The 20,652-nt window shown below is 37.7% G+C and overlaps 1 protein-coding gene across 1 annotated transcript in view; it reads left to right on the forward strand.

Moving 5' to 3' along the window:
• Positions 1-19,447, forward strand: part of SRBD1 (S1 RNA binding domain 1) — a gene marked incomplete at its 5' end in the record, with an annotated part of 124,624 nt that extends 105,177 nt beyond the window's left edge. Inside the window, 4 exons of the mRNA XM_081997324.1 lie at positions 1,510-1,686; positions 4,408-4,560; positions 16,234-16,418; positions 19,129-19,447. Coding sequence (XP_081853450.1) covers positions 1,510-1,686; positions 4,408-4,560; positions 16,234-16,418; positions 19,129-19,418 — 805 coding nt within the window. The 3' untranslated portion in view covers positions 19,419-19,447. The remainder of the gene's footprint in view (positions 1-1,509; positions 1,687-4,407; positions 4,561-16,233; positions 16,419-19,128) is intronic.
• Between the last annotated feature and the right edge of the window lie 1,205 nt (positions 19,448-20,652).

Here is a 20,652-nt window from a genome sequence, read left to right on the forward strand (position 1 = left end):
CCAGTCATGGTTACATGTGGTAACCATGTTGGCTAAGTGCTTTGGTCTAACTAACCTGGTTTATGATGCTCGTATGCATTTTTGGAAATAAGTCCTGGATCTAACTTGATCCCAGGCAGTACATTTCTGTTGTTCTGTGTAGATGTGGTCTAAGCTTCCCTCAGATATACAGTGTATGAAATTGTCACCCTAGCTAGAATATACAATGAGCAGGGCTTTCTGATGCATCAAATGCACTTCTTGACACATATTGCACGTGGAAGGGGTGACAATGCTACAGTACTTGCATTAGTGCTGAGTCTTGTACTTGAAGGACTTGAGATCATCAGTGGAAAATTCTGTGAACTCTGTGTCATATTCCTTTGCCAGTGTTAATAGCTGGATTTCATAATGTTTCTAAGAAGTCTTTGGAAAAAATTCCATTGCTAATGATTAATATTTTGTCTATGGTTAAAGGTGTGCCTCTTCAATTTAATTCTATGGTTTCACCAACGTTGGATTATTTTTTTTAACTTCTGCTTGAGGATGAGAATAATGGAAAGAGTTTTTTTTGACACACACACCCTTCCCCCCCACAATTTTTGACTATTCTTGCCAGGTTTGCTGGTGGTGTTTTTCTAGAATCAGCCCGTGCCATTCTACAAACAGGTCTCTGTTGCCACTGGCTTAAAGCAATGCCATCTGATACATAGAGCCAGATGGGTGACATTTCTTTCTCTAGTGCCAGGAGTAACTGCCCACCACAGCTCTTTTCCCTCTTTCTATGATTAACATACTCCATACACAGAAAGTTGTACTCACATGTTCGTACAGAAAATGTGCGGCAAACCCACTGCTTCCTGAAGGAACTTGGCTTACTGCAGTTGCACTTCACAGGTAAGTTCTCTGCCAGATCTGAGCTGCCCTCAGAACAACTCATGCAGCCTGTTCCCAGCTGCTCTTTTATCTCAAGAGCAGCTGAGAGAAAAGGAACAAGCTGTGTGGATCTGTTAAATTGTGTGAGGAAGGCAAGCTGCTCCCAGCCACTCTCTGGATAGCAGACGTCAGCCCTTCATGTTGGGGCAAGGTGTTGCGGTACCACTGGAAGAGAATAGCTGAGAGGGGGCTGTTCTCACAGGAACAATTTATCTGTCCTGAACCCTCCTCCCACGTCGTTTCCTGAAGAGGGCAGCTGGGGGCAGGCCATAAGACATGACAAATTGAATTGGCATTACAGAAATAGCCAGCAGATCATAAATTACATGTCCCCGGCTTACTAGTTAGGTATGTGCGAAACCGTATTGCTGTACCAAGTTTTGCTGACTTGAGTGGATTCCTTCCACAGAACTAAGGGAAGGGATCCTTTTTCAGATGATGCCTTTGGTGTGGGAGTCTATTTGCAAATTTCTTAGCTGTTTTTAAGTTTTGTAAACCAGATTTTCTACAGTAATGTGCATCCTGGTAATGGATAGGACTTGTATTAATGACTGTTCAATGGTAATAAATGTGTTCTGTAAACTTTTATCTTAGACACATTGCAGGACTGAATGCTAACAGGGCTAAAAATATAATTGAATGGCGAGAGAAGAATGGACCATTTATAAACAGAGAACAGCTCAAGGAAGTTAAAGGTCTGGGTCCCAAATCCTTCCAACAGTGTGCTGGATTCATCCGATTCAATCAAGAATACATAAAGACCTTCTGCAGGTAATAGAAATGTTGGCTATCTTGACCAAATTATCCAAAATATTGTGAGAATACTTTTTCCCTTTCTGTTTTGTATTCAGGCTTGAGATTTGAGTAATCCTAGGCCTTTTCCCTATGAAAGATGGTATCTTAACAAATAAACTTCTTTAAGTCAGTAATTGAACATAGGTCTTCCATTGAATAATCATGGTTTATTAGCCTAGTACTGTAAGTCAGAGCTTCGGTAAGCATGTAAGTTTAATTACAAATTCTGACACTGAAGAAAATTGGCATGTGGCAGTGTCGTGATCTGAGATAATAAAACCTTACAGTCTTGTTTCAGGCATATTTTAGAGATTTGTAAATTCATTTTAATGTAGTAAAGATTACTCTGCAGAACATAATGGTAGAAAACCAGAATGGACTTTCAGAGAGTAGCAATTCCATTACTTGGAGACAGTTGAATAAGCTGCCTGGACCAAGCTCTGTCTGTGTTATACTCCTGTGCCTAGCAAGCGTCATGTGACTGCTTGTATCTCAAATGTTGTAAGCCCTTTCCCAACTCCAGTTTGTCAACAGTGGGTCATCCTTTTCTTTGGCGTCTCATTCCCTGTATCTGTATTGCTCTTGCAACCATTCATTTTGCTTCTCCTCTTCACCTGAAATCCTTTGTCTCCAGAACTGAAAGTGCCCTTTCTACAGCAACATCTCTTCTCCTGTCTTTCCCATTTCTCCTTCCAACATAAAGAACTAAGAAAGGGCACAGTGGTAGCACCATCCCCACCCTTCTACCACTGACTCTTCTCAAAAAATATTTTCCTGGGAAGCACATGCTATTTTTTAGCCAACCCAATGCTCAGAAGCAATACTGTATTCCCAGTTGCTGCTGGCCAAACAGCATACGCGTAACTTCCAGGCAGGAGGTAGGCACATTAGGACTGGCTTACTGCCTGGGTGGAAGGTATACAGATTGGTTGCCCATCTGGCAGGGAGGCACGTGCTGCAGGCCAAATGGTGTGCACTGTAAGCACCAGAAGACCAAAGAAACTGCTTTCAGGGCTGTAGGTGATTGATAGGTCTTACATTGCACAGATCTGTTGTAGTGAATGCTGCAATGCAACAGAGGAGGAAAAGGCTGACTCCATTTTTTTTTTTTTTTCCCCCAGAAGTTCACTGTGAAATGTTTAAGAACATGGGTCGTTTTTTTCTTCTGCTTGCTGGAGCATGCTTCTGATGTTAGTCAGATTCCATAAAACTTGAGTACACTGTATAACTTGAAAAATCTGCTATAGCTTTGGCGTTTGAGGCCAAAATAAAGTTGTAACAGCGTTGCCTCCACAACATTTCTTGTAGGTCCAGGTGACAAAACCGAATGTTTTTGAAATGGACTTTGAGAAGGCTTAATTTTTGTTCTGTCTAATCAAGTTGATGTCTAAAGAGTGCTGTGTGAATTAGTTTTTGTGCTTTGTACTTGGAAGTTAACAAATAGTTAGGGTTTATTTTAAAAATTTATATGGTAAAAGAAAGTTACGTCCGCATTTCTGTGTACAGTCCGTGCATAGGTAAAGCCCGAAGCGTGAGTGCTCGTTCCAGATCCTTCAGTGCTTTCTGTTTTGCCCTGCAAAAGCAGGAGCCCCTTGTGATTTGGGAAACAAAAAAAAAACTAAAAAAGACATGAGAAAGAAGCCTTTGCCAGTAGGAGTCATTTGATGCCTTTACTGTATCATGAGCATTTTTTTCACTTAAGGGAAGCTTTAACAGAAGTGTGCCAGTTGTAAATATGCTACACACACAAAGACAGATCTCTTTCTCTCCTGTCTTCTGTAAAGTCCTCTTACCAATGCGGGCAATCTGTCCATGGATGTCTCAGATTTTGGAGCCTTCTCATTATTCAGCCAATTGAAGAATATGAAAAAAAAAAAAAAAAAAAAGCCCAATCCAAATGCTAACTGAGGCTAACTGACTAAGAGTCAATAATGTATTCACTAAGTTTTAAGGAAAGCTCTATTAAGATACTTTTTAAAAAAATGGGTTTTACATTCTGAAATAGTGATAGATTTCACCTTTAGCTTTTTTTCTTTTCTAAACAAATGTTGGTCTGAGTTCTCTTGAGTTGAAATTTTTCTTACTTTGACCTGGCCCATGTTTCAGCAGAATTCTTCAGAAATGTAGGTATAGAAAGTGAATAAAATTGTTTAAGGAGTTCTGATGTTTAAGCATTCACATACTTTGTTCTGTATATGTTCTGTACATATGCTTGGGATGAAGTTTGCTTACCTAAAGGTGGTATGAATAAGAAAATTTTTTTATACATTTTTCAAATTTTAAATTGTGTAGACTATTAACTGACAGTTAAGTATGAAAGTTTCCTCATAAGATCTTTATCAAGTAAGTAAATGCAATTGTCCTCATTTTACAGACAGGAGCTGCTCTCCAGATTGCAAATGAAACAATAGGTTGTGTAGTGTTTTCTTCATAATCTTGTCATCATGAAGAAATTTTGATGAAGCACAGGATTCCTTCACAATATTTGTTTCTATTGTAAATTAATATATTCATACATTGATACGTTATTTTTTTATGCTATAATTGTATTGTTAAGATTCACCCACAAAGACCTTTTAGGGATTCTGTAAAAAAAAAAGTACATTATATAAAAGTCTGATTGCGTTTTTCATGTGTGGGCACTGGGCTAGGGTCTTGTTCGTTAAGAATGACATGTTAATTTTTTATTTCTGACAGTAATAAGAAAACTGAACTTGGAAGTCATGCAATTCTGACTAAAGCAGGTGCACAGGGTAAAAAGAAGAGCAAACCAACACTGTGTGCCTCACAGCAGCCCAATCCTTTGGATCAAACTTGTATTCATCCAGAGTCTTACAACATTGCGATGAGGTAAGCTTTTAAACCATTGACAATGTCAATTTTGAAAATTAAAATACTGATTTTTCTGACAACAGCCTGCTCAGCCTTTTGAGAGAGGAATACTTATATTAATTTGATGCTTTCTCGCCTTTCTTCAAGAAAAAGGTATGCTTCAGAAGTTCTTTACAAGTTAAGGGTTTCAATTGGTGTGTTTTGCCTCTTATGTGCATGCAAATTTTTAGTTTTATTCTTTGGCTTTTTAGTTTTCACATTGTGTTTCAGTGAGGAAATCAGTGCATTTTCAAAACTTCACCAGACTTTCCTCCCATGACCCTGTTGTCTTCATATCACCACTTTGTGCCTCGCTGAGGCCACTTTTCTCAATTTCCTTTGGTTTGACAACGCTCTTTATGCCACATATCACTTTAAGTTTGGACTTCACAAAATGTGGAGACAAATTATGTTCTCTAGAAATGTCTACAAACAGCTTATTTTTTTCTTCTACCTTGCCCCCCGCCCCCTTGCATATGTTATGTAAAAGACCATAACTAAAACAGTTTTATTTGTGCTTAGAAGTAATCTAATTGAAATGCCTTGCAAATTTTTAGTCAGCGGTAGTTTAATACCTCTGCATCACTAAGAACTGCTTTTACATTATTGCTTATGTTCAGCTTGTGCTAAACAAACTTTCTGCTTAGTGAATTTTGACCACCAAAATTTGTTTTTCTGTTTGAGTGTGCACACAACTGCAAGGACATTTGTAAGCATGTGTCATTATTATGAGCCTTTAAAATTAAATTCTGGTATTGCAAGATCTAGTTAAGATGTAGTTATTAAGTTCTAAAATATAGGAACACTATGGTGATTTTACTAAGTGATCTTTGGCTAAAAGAGGAGAATGATTTTTCTGTAGGTCTGAAAAAAGTAATTAGGAAACCAGTGTGCATCTGGTTAGAGGATACTGCAGCTGGTAAATGCTAGTATAAGATATGATCTTTTCCATCATCATCCCTGGCCGGGATTGGACTCTGCTTGTCCTCTTGAGAAAACTTTATCTCCTACCATAAGCCAGCATGTTTTGGTTTGGGTATTTTTTTTTAAGTGATTTGCGGTGAACAAGTTCTTTTCTTAAAATGCGGTGGAGCTAATTTCAGCAGTAACTAGATGCTTTAGGTTGTTATCTCTGCTGAGCATATTATTCATGGAGAAACACTGTTGTCCTTCCTGTTTTGAACACAACCATCTTTAAGCCTCAAAGAGATATGCTGAATTTCTAAATTCTGAAGCTTGAGTTTCCTATCTAAAATATCTTACAGAACCTTGCATTTTTAGAACACCTTCCCTACTGTCCTTGCTCTGTTCTCTCTCTAGTGGTAATAATTGCATATACAACTTCCTGCGCATAGGTCTGTGTGCTTTCCTTCTCCTAGGCATGCAGCGCACTTCTGTTTCCATCCTCTTCCTGCCACAGTTCATTCTTCTTTGTGTCTGATTCTAGGGCCACCGTTCAATTGCCTGCTAGAGTCCAGGCTCCTTGTGCATATAGGTAACTTTGGTTTCTCCTTTTCCACGAACATTTCCCTTTTTTTTTTTTCTTATGCATCAGCATTTGTTGCTGGTTCTCTGCCCAATTCATAACTGCAGAAAAAAATTAGACAAGGCCTCATTCTTAATGATCTTGCATTTCGTAGGTGGCTTATAGGGTGAGGAAGCTTGGTCACCCCTACTGGAGATTGCCCAGAGGGAGTTAATGTTAAAAAAAAATTTTTTTTTAAAAAAAGGTTATTCATAATTAATGTTGATTTTTCAATATCGTATTTCATTCAATTTAAATATGAAGTAGCCAGGATTTGGTTAGTAGTCCACTTAGCTTTCGAGCCCTAGTACACTGATGAAATAATCAGTAAAAGTATTCACAGTGTTACCAGCTTCACTTAAAGGCTCATGTGGAAAGATTGCTTCAGGGAGCACAGAAACGTAGCCAGTTGATGATGGAATAGTACAGGAGTTTATCTACTACAATACCATCACAAAAAGGTTGGTGAGAAAATCAAGAATTGTGACTTTGTTTCCAGAGCAGCACAGATTACTTTTGTATCTGAAGTGGTGAGTGGGTTTATTACTGCCTAGGGTAGCTCAGATATTCACATACAGTTGAAATTCTGGAGACAATTTTAGTAGGTATCACAAATTGTATAATTGTGATTTGAAATTTGGCTGAGAACCCAGGATTAGCACTATTTAAAAAAAAAAAATTAATGAGCACAAGTTTTACATCTCAACTGAAAGCTAGTGGTTTGAGTCACAGGCTTATGCGTGATTCAGAGAGGAGTCTGCCACCTGTTGTACAGCCAACACTGCTTAGAAGGTACCTTGGAGATTCTTAATATGTGCTCAGGGTCAAACTCGTTGGACCTTGAGAGCTGCAAAGCCATTGCGGAAGTATGAAATGACTACAGATGGGTGCTACCTATCATGTCATTTCTCTTTGGCTGCCATTGTCTGTTCTCTGTTTCTCATCAAACACTTTGCCTTCCTACACTGAATTTTCAGGTGAAGTATTTAGATCCAAGTGTGTGTTGCAGGTATTGTACTGTACAGGGGGGTTTATGCAAAAGAATATCAATTGATATCAAAAGAATATACATTGATATCAAAGCAAATACAAAAACATAATAATATTGCTAGTGGAACAGCAGGACTAATAAGCATAGCATTTGTCTTTGTAACTAACTGAATCAGTCTTTTCTGTTTTCTTTGGGCTTTTTCTCTGTCATCGTCTTACATTTATGAGTATCTGTACATAGTTCAATGTGTAAAAAAAAAAAAATCTCAAAGTGCTCTATATTCAAAAGTATTTTTATTTTTCTTGCAAGCAAAAGACAGTTTCTTCGAAAGCTCATTAAATATGAAGGTGGTAACTTCTGTGATATAGATTGTATTAACATGCGCTAGCTTGGTATTGCAAAATGGTGTGGGGAAGGGAGCAAATATCTCTAATTTTTTTCATTGCAAGTAGCTGTTTGAAGAAAAGAAAATAGAGCTCTGCAGCAAACTGACAAAAGCCAAGAAGTGTATTAAAAATTGACACTGATGACATAAGGACTAAATATAAACCAGACATCCTTCCCTCAAGCAACTAATGCTATAATTTAGCAATGATTGTATATTTTAAATGACTTCTCAAAAAAAGGGTATGAGCTGTTAAGCTTCTTGGAACTTATGGAAATGGCTTTCCAAACCAATTTGCAGCCTAAATGTCAATTAAGAAAAAAATTTCTTCTAGGAATTCAGACTACATGGAGGATTCAGTCCAAAGCTTACTGGGGCTGTGGACAAGTTTTGCTGACTTTGATAGGGAGTGGGTGGATCTGGGCTTCTAATTCCCTTTTGCTGAGCCTATGTTCATGAGAAAGCTTCTGAGAGCCTGAAGATCAAATCATGTTCATGTTGTTGGTTTGAGGTGTCTTACTGAAGTCAACCAACATCCGAAGGACTTCTTAACATGTTGAACTAAACTCGGTTTAAAACCTAATTGATAATTCTTATAATTTAAATTAATGTGCATAGGAAAAATTGAGACTCTTAGAAGTGAATTAGAATCAGTATTTAATACTTATATTTCTAAACAAAATACATTTCACAGGAGTTCTCTTGATTTGCTTCTTTTAAAGTATTTCTTTCTTCTTTTTCTGTGCATATGCAGAACTTTGTCAGGGACTATGTCAAGCTCACAGGTGGATCTGTGCTACCAAAGGGCAGAATTGTTGTCTTGAAGATAGACAGATTTGATTCAAGGCATCAAAATACAGTATTGCATACCTCTTAACACAGAAATTAAAATGAATTGAATAGATGCTGCATAAATGAGTCATAAAGGCTTCCTCATGCAATGTCTACCACATCTTGTCATGAGAAAGTAGTTTGTGAAAATTTTATTGGATTAAAATTTTTCATGAGAAATTACATTTATTTTTAAACAAAATAAGCTGGTGATTTTTATCCAACACTGCTATCCAAAGTACCCAAAAGCAGCAGTCCACATTACAGATTTATGACATAGAAAATTGTCAGGTTTTAAAACAATGTTTTTGAGGGATAGAAGTTCACCAAAATTTGAAACCACTAATTTTCCTTTTTCTGAACTATTTTGTAGCTTGAAAGGCCAAGCCATTAAAAAAAAAAAATGGTTAAAAGAATTGCTCCCAAGTGTTGACTTCGGTTGCCAAGCTTTAGGCTGGAGCCCAGTTTTATGGCTGAATTAGAAACCCCTGAAAAAAGGGGGTTTTATAATGGAAACACTGATGTAATCTTTACTACAGTGGCACAAATGGTGCTGGTATGATTGATTTATGGTATTTAAACATCTTAACTTAAAATCTGTACAATTGTAAAATGTAAATAAATTGTAAATGTAAAATGTAAAAAAATTGTAAAAAAATCTGTAAAATAATTGGAAAACATCCTACTGGTGATTTAACACAATGCAGATGACCAAAACATTTTTGTTCATGGTTTTCACACTGTCAAAGCTTGCCTTTGTCATGTGCAGTGATCAAGCTTATGAACACCTCTAAATATTATGAACCAGAATTTCCTAAAAGCTAAATAAAATAAAAAAACTTTGTAGGCAGTATATTTTCCTGCAAAGCAGAGCTGTGTTTTAAGTTTGAAAAATCTATATGTGAAAACCAGTTTATAGTGGCAGAATCTTCTACATACAATTAACACAACATGTAGAGCGTATCCAGTTTCTTAGTACATATTGTAAAAGAACTGGTAGGAAAACCAAGGAAACATTTGGGAAGTCCCAAAACATTACAACCAGGTTATGCTTATAAACCAAAATGCTGGAAAGACAATGCAATGTTTTTTCTTTGTTGTATCATTCTGCTGAGTGCCATTGGTTTCATATGACTGAATCTTAACATGTACTGATTTTTTTATTTAAATCTCATAAAAAAGCTCTTTGCTAAAGGTTGGCAACTCAGAATGTGTATTTGATGCTCACAGACTGCAGCATCTGGCAGACAGGTTGTATTTCAGTCTGACTTAGAAATATTTTACCAGTATTTATAAAAGATCTAAAGTTGTGATTTAGCATAACGCAAATTGTCCTTAGCTAATTACCCAGGTTTAGGACCTTGCCTGGTAAAGGATAGTACTGCTCACTGTGGTTGGTTAGGCCTTAGGAGACGTTTTTGATGTACTGAGCAGAGCGACTTGCAGTGAAGACTCGTGTCTCACTTTTTGCTGTGTATTGATAATGCTGCATGATATCCCCAGAAAGACTCCAAAATCTCAAGAGAATTCACAAAGCACTCATTCATGTGCTTATTCTTTACCAAAGTAAGACATTTGGATCTGATGCTCATTTCAGCAAAGTATTTATGTTGATAACATTTTATATTCCATTGTAGATGGATTGATAATTTTTCAAATATCTCTGCTGTTTCTGCTACTCTTAACATGGGTGGAGGTAGCAAGCTGATCCATAGCATCTCAGTTGTTATGCTGAAAAGCTGCACTCGCTAGCTTTGAAAGTAAGTACTGACATGTAAGAAAATGCAGAAGGAAAGCCGTTGATCATATCATAGAATCTTTGGTTTGGAAGGGACCTTTAAAGGTCATCTAGTCCAACCTCCCTGCAGTGAGCAGGGACATCTTCAATTAGATCAGGTTGCTCAGAGCCTGATTGCTCCCCTGATTAGGGAGAGACCACCAAAAGAAAGAGGTCTTCCTCTCCTGCCCTTTATGCAACTGTACATTTGTCCTTAGATGGCATTTCCAGCACTCTGCCAGGCTGGCTTCATTCTGTCCAGGTCCCCTAGTTGTCACTGAGCAACTGAGGCTATGCTTAAGGGGAATAGAAATCAGGGAGGGAATAGTTACTTGGTATGGTGTTTAAACAATGAATAGAAAATGTTGTATTCTGTTTGATACATTGTACGTGTGAATATTTTACAGAGGATAAGAGTTTTTACTGTGGTAGGATGCCTTTCCTTAAATTCACTACAAAGTTATCAGAAACATTGTTTGTCCACTTCGATAAGACTGTACTTGTGTGTACGTGTGTGTGTGTATTCAGGCTATTTAATGTGTAAAATAATGCTTTTTAGTAAAGTCTTTAGTTTCTTTTTGAAAAGACTAAAAAAGTTAAGCTTGGTAAATTAATGAATCCTTAGAACTATTTCTAATAGGAAGTGGCTAACACTAATTAAGGAGAACACTTGCAGAATTAGGACCATTAAGCGCAATAAATAATAGTCATATTCATCACTTCAGAAGGCCACTTCATTTTCCGGTCTGACTATTAACTTAGCTGAATTTTTGGAGGGCATATTTTTGAAAGTTATCTTGTCAATAAATAGAAGAGCAGAAAAAGCTTTCATTGCTAATTGCCGTCTGATGATGACATTTAAAAACTTTCAAGTGATGTAAAACATACAATTAACCAGAATAATTAGAAGAACTTGAAAGAATTATTCTTTAGTTACACTATAACTACTAGACCCATAAATCAAGTGGTATTTTTTCATTTTTTGAAATTTTTGAAACTTAAATAACTTCCTACTGGTTGTACTAAAAAAAAAAAGCATCCTTATAATGTTGTTATCTCCTTTAACTGTAGTACTAATTCTTTGTGGATAACTAATCATATTTCACTGTTTTGTATCTCAGGTTACACTTCAGCTATGTGATATATTGGTAGTCATGAAAACTGCTAACAACAGCATGCCTGGAAGTATGGTAGCAAAGGGGCTATGCTGCAATGTAACCATGTCTGAATTGCTTTTCTCATTTAGAAACTTCTTGTTTCTTAGTTTATGACATTTCGAATGTATACATCTGAGTGCTTTCTGGTCTTCTGCATGCAGCCAGATAATCTGGAATATTAATAATTTGTGCATTTGAGGACAAACAAATTTGTTAAATATCCTTATCTGGTTAAACCACATAACTAGTTTAAAATATATTTGAAACTTTAACTTTCTTTGTCCAGCAACTAATTACAGAGCATAATGCACAAATATAATTTGATATATAATTTGCATCAGTAGTTGAAAATTGAGGATCCTTATCACTAGTGAGAACAAGAACAGTCAACATCTGCATTATACAAATACTGCTTTTGCGTTAGAAATGTTACTAAAACATAAATGTCTGCATAATTAAAGTTTGCCACTGTCATGAGTGTACATTTTACCTGACAAAGCACATGCTAATGCAGAGTTGTTTTGTTTTCAGAGTCATTATGTTGCATTACCATTAATTCACGTGTGCGCTGTGACAAGATGTAATGGCATATCATGTTGCTTTACTGTAATGAATCCAGTACTCCCAGCTCTTAAGTCGTATTGCTGGAAATGATTACATAAAACAGAAATGACTGACTAAAACCCTTGCAAATCTTTCGAACTCCTGCACATTATAAGAAGTTTTTTGGGAGGTTTAAAGGAACTTCTTAAAAATTTACTGACCGCTTCCCTTTTTACTCTTTTCTGACTGTTTTTTACATTCCACTAAAATTTGCAAAATTGCAAATTTTAAGCATTGCAAGGGCTGTGCTATAATTTTGTGCAGATGGGTATGTTAAGTGAACATGATGTGCTTATTTGTTACGTTTATGCTACTTTTCTTTCTTTATCTGGGTAAGATGGATGAAATTATGTATTAAATGAAAACATCAGTGATTTAGCCATGACCATTCTCTGCAGGTCCTGTAAGATTGCAAAGATTGCTTTTAAAACTAAGGTGGTTGCAGAGGTTTGTGAGTATCCTCTAAATCTCAAAACCATAAACCTCAAAGTCTCTAAACCAGCTAAATCTCTTTCTGTGCTGAAAGACTCTCCTAAGATTCTGGCAGCTTTTATGTGAGTTGATGTGCCTTGAACACAAAGTTCGCCATTCATTCAGACGCTCAACACTGAGGAAGTAAGGATAGTATATCTTACAAGAATTACCTCACTTCAGGAAAAAAGTCTCATCTTTCCCGTTTTCATTTCTGTTAACTTTTCTTTAGGTTTTATCTTTCTGGTGGATAAACATTGAACTACTGCAACATGTTATTTAGTTGACATATGTAACCAGGAAAATACTTGAAGGACTTTCATTTTTGCACAGAAAGTTCATGTTCCTATGTTGTGCAGCTGGAACTGTCATTTACAAATTGGATGAGATATTTCAAAAATTGTAGTGAGATAGTTTAGCATTACAAAGATCAAAATATGTAAATTAAGGGAAACCTTTTTTCCCCCCTGTAGCCACATCCCAGTCTTATTACTGACTATATCCTTTTTTCTGACCTTGAAATAGGTCTCGAATGAAGTTGTTGCATTGCTGTTTTAATAAGGAAACAGTTAACTTTTTAAAATGACATTTAAAAATAGAGACTACCAATATAATGTGCCAGGTTTGTGCTTTATATTGATTTTTTTAATTCTAAGTGCCCTCAGGCTATGTTCATTTGAGTGAACATCATACATTAAATATAAAACTAGATTCAACAGCATTTTTAAAAACTGCATCAGTAATCACTAAGGAATTGCTTCTGTTTGGAAATATTTTAATACATAAGTTTTACCAAAACCTAGCCTGAAAAGGTAGAAATTTCCAAAACAAAAATACATTGTTTCTTTTGCGTGTATGTGCAGGGTGGGCCTTGATACAGTGCTCTGTTCTGCCTATAGGACGTGTCATAATTCTGAAATATTCTTAACCAAATGCCTGACTCTCAGGACATTAACAATTTTGCTGAGGTCAGTGGGACTTCTCATGTACTTAGATTTGGGCACGTGTTTAAGCATCATCTTCAGGTGGAGCCAAAATGATATTCTGAACAGTAGCCATGTTACTAAGTTACTTAAACAACTGTAACTGATAACGTAGGGCCCAAACCTACCACCCTTGTCTAGATGAGGAATCCTTTTTAATATCAGATAAATACTTTCACTGGGATTTCCGGAGGGTGGGGGAGGCAGAGGAAGGGGAGCAAAATAACTTTCATGGGTAGTAATTGAGGGCTCAAGCACCTGGGTTGTGTCCTGTTGCGGGCTGGTTTTCTTTCCAGCAGCCCGCACGTAGCACCGTGCATTCTGGTTGCATTATCCACACAGTCAACTGTTTTGTATATAACGGGCTTTTTTTTTTTTTTTTCCAATACATCGGTGGCTGTTCCATGTGGTTGCACTTACTAGCAGCGAAACTCACCCTGTTATCGATTTACAAAGTCAGTGTGCTTCTGTGAAATCCTAACGGTGAAAAAATGTTACTTGGAGGTACTCGAGCTGGATTTCCATTTGAAGTGAAATAAAGCCAAGTATGTGAATGTCAGCAAACTTGTTTACAGGGGCGGGTGGTAAAGCATACATTATTTAGAAGGTTGAGTCATGAGGCTGGTCGGGTTTGTCGTGTTACATCTGGCACGTCAGTCAAAGCTGGGGCAGCTGCTGCCTGTCACTAGTGCTCTGGTGAGGCATTGTCCATCCATCCATGTTAGCGGCTGGCAGCCCCGAGTAATTTTGTGAACAGCACTTCGTCTGGACCTACGCACATTGTCAGTATTATCATTGCAATCACTTTTAGTGCTCTTTTGAGACCAACACGAGATGGTTTCATAGAAGGTCTGATTTTTTTTGTGTATACGTTCTTATTAGACAAAATATTTGAGCAGTAGTAGTGTTTTGTTGTTAGTTTACAGATTTTTTTTTTAATTTAATATTGTACATTTAGCATCTGTGGTGACACTTACTTTGTTTCCAAGCCACCTCAAACTACTTCAAGAAGTGGTATCAAAGGTTGACATGCAGTCAATCAAAACAAAATTTACTAAATCCTGAGAACAGTATCATCCACTGAATTTTTATTAATTTTTTCTTCATACATTGCCACATGAAACATCTGTATGCATTAAGAAAATGAATATGAAAATTATATCTATTACTCTTAAGTGAAAATGTGTTTGAGCTAACAGTACACTTAAATCGTCATGCTTGCATTTGAATTCAGTAAAAAAGTGGAAGTCCTGACAGACAACTTTAATGGATGGCTTCCTCCTGGTGAAATCAGTGGACATTTTGGAGTGAAGATTTGCCCTTGTGCTCAACAATTAATTTTGTGCTTCACTGAAAGTTGGATATTGCTTTGGTTATGTTCCTTTAATTTATATTTTCTCAAAAAAAATTGTAATTTTGTATTTCAGTGCATGTAACATTATCACTCACCACCTGAAATAATGTTAGTTGGGTTCCTCAGGTTAAAAACAAAACAAAACAAAACACCCCACTGTGTCTCCTGCCAAAAGAAATACTAGCCTCAGGTTTTGACGAAAGCACAGCATGCTTTTTTGGAAAGGGGGGTGGGAGGTTGAATACCAGGGGCTTTTGCTTTCTTACGGAGCTGGAATATCTCCCACCACTCCCAAGTGCAAGGCATGAACCTGCTGGTCAGCACTGCTTTTGTGGCTTGTAGTTTACACCTGTTGTGAAGTAGGATAAGGACAGGAAGGAGGGATCTCTTTTAGGAGTTTGGAAGGAATGTTTACTCAGACTGGAGGACAGGGACAATAATTCTATCTACCTGCTGTGGTGGAGAACATACAAAAAACCATGTGTCTCCCTCCAGCATTAGGGGACATGAATAAGCCTCTTGTACCCTGCTTTACCGTGGTGAGATGCAGAGCAGGGCAGCAGGACAGGTAACTGAAGTGTCTACTGAGAAAAGGACAAACCGCTTTTAGTATGAAGTGGCTCATCTTCTGTGAGCCGCATCCTCATTTTCATTGGTTTATATCCATTAAAGTCTTGGTTTGCGTTATTTTAAGTCTTTCAGTAAAATAATGACGTTTATTCAGTGATAAGTAAACATTGTCTACGGCATCACTACTGATAATGAGTAGGCTCTGCATGTGAATTTTTGTCACCTATTCTCTGTGCTTCTCAGCATATGTGGCAACAGCAACATTGCTGAACTAAAAACCTCAGTAAGTGTGTTGTGGGATCAAGACATATTTAAAGTATGTCTTTTCAGCCTTTTTAAATGCCAGTCCAAATTTGTCTCAGTCTGCAATGTGTGTATGGATGTGACAATAGGGAAGAGTAAGGGTGTTTGTGTTGTGTAACTATTTTGACTTTATAATTTCCTAGTTTCTGAAAAAGTAATTGTTCTTAATCATGAAGTTCGTAGACAAAAGTAGTATTTTATGTAAAGTTTTTCTTAAATTTGCTTAAAGATTCTTCATATTAATTTAATATTTTAAAAAGTCATTGTTTTACTAAATTGCTGTTCCTTTTAATTTGAATGAGTGTGACAATAAAAATGACAGTATTATAGAACTCTCACTTGATTCCGGGGACTTTCATGGCAAGAGACATCTTTCAGTCATAATCAGATTCAGTTTTAGCATGAGATGAAATTGTTGGTCTGAGAAGTGATTTACATTTTGAAATTTTGCTTCTAGTTTTGTAAGCTATTCCAGGAGATACATGTATACAGGTAGACTCTAAGTTTCCATGTGTGTCTGTGATCACTGATGAGTTTAGAGGATATGAACTTGGGAAACTGTTCACTGTTCATATTTTTTAATCAGAAATTTTGTTCACGCATCAGTGCAAAAGTAATTAAAACCCCTAAACACAGCAAAGGTTCGGTTCCCGCTAAAGGATGTTACAAATCTCTCTCTGTATCTTTGTTTGAACTTCCCAGGTTTTTGTCTTTCATTGGAGGAAATGCAAATGACATAGGAAAATCAGATATGCAGCAAAAAGTAAATGCAGTAATTCAAAAGGAAGGACTAGAAGGCACAGCCAAAAGGCTAAATACAACGGTGCACACACTGCAGCTGATCATTGATGGTCTGACTCAGCCTGAAGGCTTTGACATCCGAACAGGTAAACCTTTGTTTTGAAGGTTGTAATCTCAGTTTGATTGTTCTACATACCAGTTTTAAAACAGCACGCTTTCTTCTTCTAAAGTCAGTAGTAGATTTTCATGGATGTGTAACTCCATTTCTTTTCGCAGACAAGGTAAAGGCTATATCATAGTCAGATGTTTCTTTCCAGCTCAGTAGGTAAGGAGTGTGAATCCTGTCTTAAATCATGGCGTTTTCAGCCATAGGAAGGGGAGTTGTATGGCTGTTAACAAATGAAATAGTTTCAATATGTTGACTCTGTACTGATTAAATCTGTGTTGGCCCCCCATCACAGGGGGAAATGCTGAGACCAAGCTGAAACAGTGGTAATAAAGGTCTGTGGATCAGTAGTGTAGTAGTGTGTAGTTCTGCTCTTTTATTGCACTGGTTCCTGGAAACAAGTGTAATTGGAGCACATGGCTCATGACCTACCTTGGTTAAAACTTTGCAGTAGTGCTGAACAGTTTGAGGCAGAGGGGAAGAAAGATGAGGTACGCAATGAAGTAAAACATCTGGAGATGCTGTTGCTTAATGAAATTTACAGCTGGATTCTCTTACAACAGCAAGAGATAAAGGTAGGCAGCAAAGATGCACACTTGTAATAACAAATCATAATCTGTCCCCCTTTTTTGGGTTCATTAGTAGTTTCCTTGCAGTTTTTATAAATATTTCCCACTACTGATCTTGAAAGTGTGTATTTTCTATGTCTCCTTTTGTCTGGTGGTGTCTCATCTAAATCACACTAGAATAGACTATCTTTTACAACGATGTAAAAGCAAAAGAGAATCTTCAGTGGAAATATTAATATTCTGCTGATCCAGTACATTCAGTGTTACTGTAGACAGACTCTGTGACTGGAGTAGGCAGCCTAGTAGCCTTGTATAAGTGTAATTCATTGTCTTCATAACCATGCTAGTGACTGTCAGTGAGGAAATGCATCACATCTAACAGGGCTCAGGCAGATTGAATGGTTTGTACTCTATCCTTGAGTAGGATAACAAGTAAATAAAAACTAAATCGTTAAAATGCCTTCCCCCTATCCGTCCCTTCTTCCTGGGCTTAACTGTGGTTTAATTCTCTACCTCTTCTCCACCCAGTGGCACAGGGGGATGGGGCATGGGGGTTGTGGTCAGTTCATTGCATGTTGTCTCTCCCGCTTCTTCCTCCTTAGGGGGAGTACTCCTCACTCTTCTCCTGCTCCAGCATGGGGTCCCTCCCATGGGAGACAGTCCTCCATGAACTTCTCTGATGTGGGTTTTTCCCACAGGCTGCAGTTCTTCATGAACTGCTCCAGCCTGGGTTCCTTCCATGGATGCAGTTCTTCAGGAACAGAATGCTCCAGCATGGATCCCCCACGGGGTCAAAAGTCCTGCCAGCAGACCTGCTCCAGGATGGGCTCTTCTCTCCATGGGGCCACAGGTCCTGCCAGGAGCCTGCTCCAGCATGGGCTTCCCATAAGGTCACAGCCTCCTTCGGGCATCCACCTGCTCCAGCATGGGGTCCTCCATGGGCTGCAGGTGGAGATCTGCTCCAGCGTGCAGCTCCATGAGCTGCAGGGGGACAAGCCTGCCTCACCATCACCTGGGTCCATCTTGGAGCCGGCTGGCATTGGCTCTGTTGGACATAGGGGAGGCTTCTAGCAGCTTCTCACTACATCTACAATGTAGCCTTCCATTACCAAAACCTTGCCATGCAAACCCAGTATAAATCCATAGCCTGGTGAAGTTACAGACTGGTTTTCCAGTGCATTTTAGCTATAAACTTGTTCAGGCTGTATTTTATGTCTCAAAGGCAAATATAGGAAAATGGTTGCAATCCTGGTGATGCTCTCTGTGGAAAATCTCAGTCCTGTTATGTGTTGGAAAAGGTAAAACAGCAGTGGGAAAAGGCTGAAAGGGAAGTTGTTGAGATGGCTCAGAAGGGCTTTCTGCAGCAGCAGGAAATGGTAAGCAAGTAACAGGAGAGTTTAAAAGATCTCTTTCCCTGCTTATTTCAGGGGCGTTGGACTAGATGACCTTAAAAGGTCCCTTCCAACCCAAACTATTCTATGATTGTGATCTGTCTGTGCCCTTAAATGCAGAATGTGAACTTTAATATGTTTGAATATTATCTGCTTATAATCATGCGTCTGTGATTTTCAAGTTGTCAGTGCAAAGAAGCAGTTGATTGTGTGATGTCATGGGAAGCAGTTGATTGTGTGATGTCATGGTGCAGATGAACAGCAAGCCGAAGAACAGTGCATTGTTGACTTTTCCCTTTAGTATGTGATGAGCCTGCGTATTCACTTTCCTGTATACAAATTTGTGTAAGAATAGAATTTTACATATCATTTCTGTAGCTCAAGTAAGAGTCACCTCAAGTCTTTTCTCCATAGCTCAAGAAACTTTCAGTCACTAGCTAATATACTACACGCTTCTGATCCCTTTCTGATAGTTTCATGCCACAGAGTTCACTATTCTTATTACTCCATTAATCATAGTCTTTTCAAGCGGTTCATAAAATACAAGAAATAAGTTGTTTATCACAGATGGGTCTTTAAATAAAAAACATATTGAAGCAGTATTTGGGACCTTAAAGCTACCCTGCGATGATTTCTTATTGAGAAACAGTCAGCTGGAAACAACCCTTAGAAAATAATGGAAGCTTTTTGTCCAGTGTCTTAATTTTTTGTTTCTTGTTTCTTACAACAGATTTTGATAAACCTGACTTCAAGAGAAGCATTGTCTGCCTGGAAGACTTAAGTGTTGGTACTGTTCTGACTGGAAAAGTTGAAAATGCAACGCCATTTGGAGTTTTTGTTGACATCGGTGTGGGAAAAGCAGGTTTGATTCCAGTGCGAAACATAACAGAAGCAAAACTTTCTAAAATGAAGAAGAGAAGAAGCCTGGGGTTAGGTCCTGGAGAAAGAGTGGAAGTTAAAGTGCTTAATGTCGATATTCCTCGACTAAGGATAACGTTGGATCTTATTCGGGTTTTATGAGGGGGGGGTTTATGATTGAGCCTTCATTTTAAAGGTTAAGTAATGTCAGCAAGGTTCTGGAGATTCAGTCGTTGAGTGAGTTCATTGAAAATGAACAAAATTTGAAACCTTCAGCCTTGCTTTCTTTTTTTTAATCTAACAGTTTTTCCACATTTTTTGAATCGTTTTTGTTAATAATTGCTGGAACAGTTTATTGGATTACCTCCAAGCAACCTTGTTATTTTGTCTGCAGAACAAATGAACTTCCAGTGGACTATCAGACAGATCTCTTATCTGTTCTGTCTGTGCAAGATTTGCTGTCTCAATCTTTAGTCAGTACTGCACGATCAGACACATCTACTGCTCCCCTTCAAAAAGCAGCTATTCTGTTTGCCTGTTTTCTGCTTGAGAGTCTAAAAGAGGGTACCTAGTTGTAAAAAAAAAAAAAAAAAAAAAAAAGTGATCTCTCTAAGTTAGTCGGTGATGACATCGCTTCAAAAGTAGACTGGAAAAAGAGTACCTGTTAATAGTATTGATGGTTCAGAAATATTTGGCTTTAATTTATTTGAGCATTGTTAGAAGGTCTGTTTACATGTCTTATTGCTCGTTCAGTTATTGATTAACACGCTTGGATGTACCTTGGGGTTTAAGGAACTTTGCTCAAAGATGTCAAAAGACATTTATGTTCTTCTATACTCGTGCAAAATAAAAACAGTTCTGGCCATCTTTTCTCAGTGTACTGGTTCTACATGTGATTTAAGTCCTAGTTTTCCTTCTCTCCAAAATGTGCTCCATCAGTAACACTTTACCTTAAGGATGCAGCTTGTGAGGCTGCACTTGTCTCGCCTGCTGAATGGTATGCACTTTCTTGAGCTTTAATACTGGACTACAGCCCATAGCCTGATGTTGTTCCTGATTTAATAAAATAGTTCTAGTCTCTCTTGGACTCCTTCAACTTGACATTTATTTTTTTTCCATCTTTGATATAATGGATTTTTCTGCCTGTTTTGAGTGGAGAACGATTTTTCAGTGCTTTTCTTCACACACTATGCTCATGAAGGCATGATTCTCCCTAAAAAAAAAACTTTTTACTGTTGTGTTGATGCTTGCAAAGCGTTTCTGGACTTCTGTTTTAATAAGAATGCTCATTGTTTCCTGCTAGGAGTGCCTAGCACATGAGGGTTTTTTCTTCCACCTAGAGACTTTGTTTTGGTGGTGTTTCAAAGGGTTTACCAATTTGGCCAAGTTTACAAAG

This window comes from Phaethon aethereus (genome assembly GCF_964289735.1).
Source record: "Phaethon aethereus genome assembly, chromosome: 3".
Classification (NCBI taxonomy): domain Eukaryota; kingdom Metazoa; phylum Chordata; class Aves; order Phaethontiformes; family Phaethontidae; genus Phaethon; species Phaethon aethereus.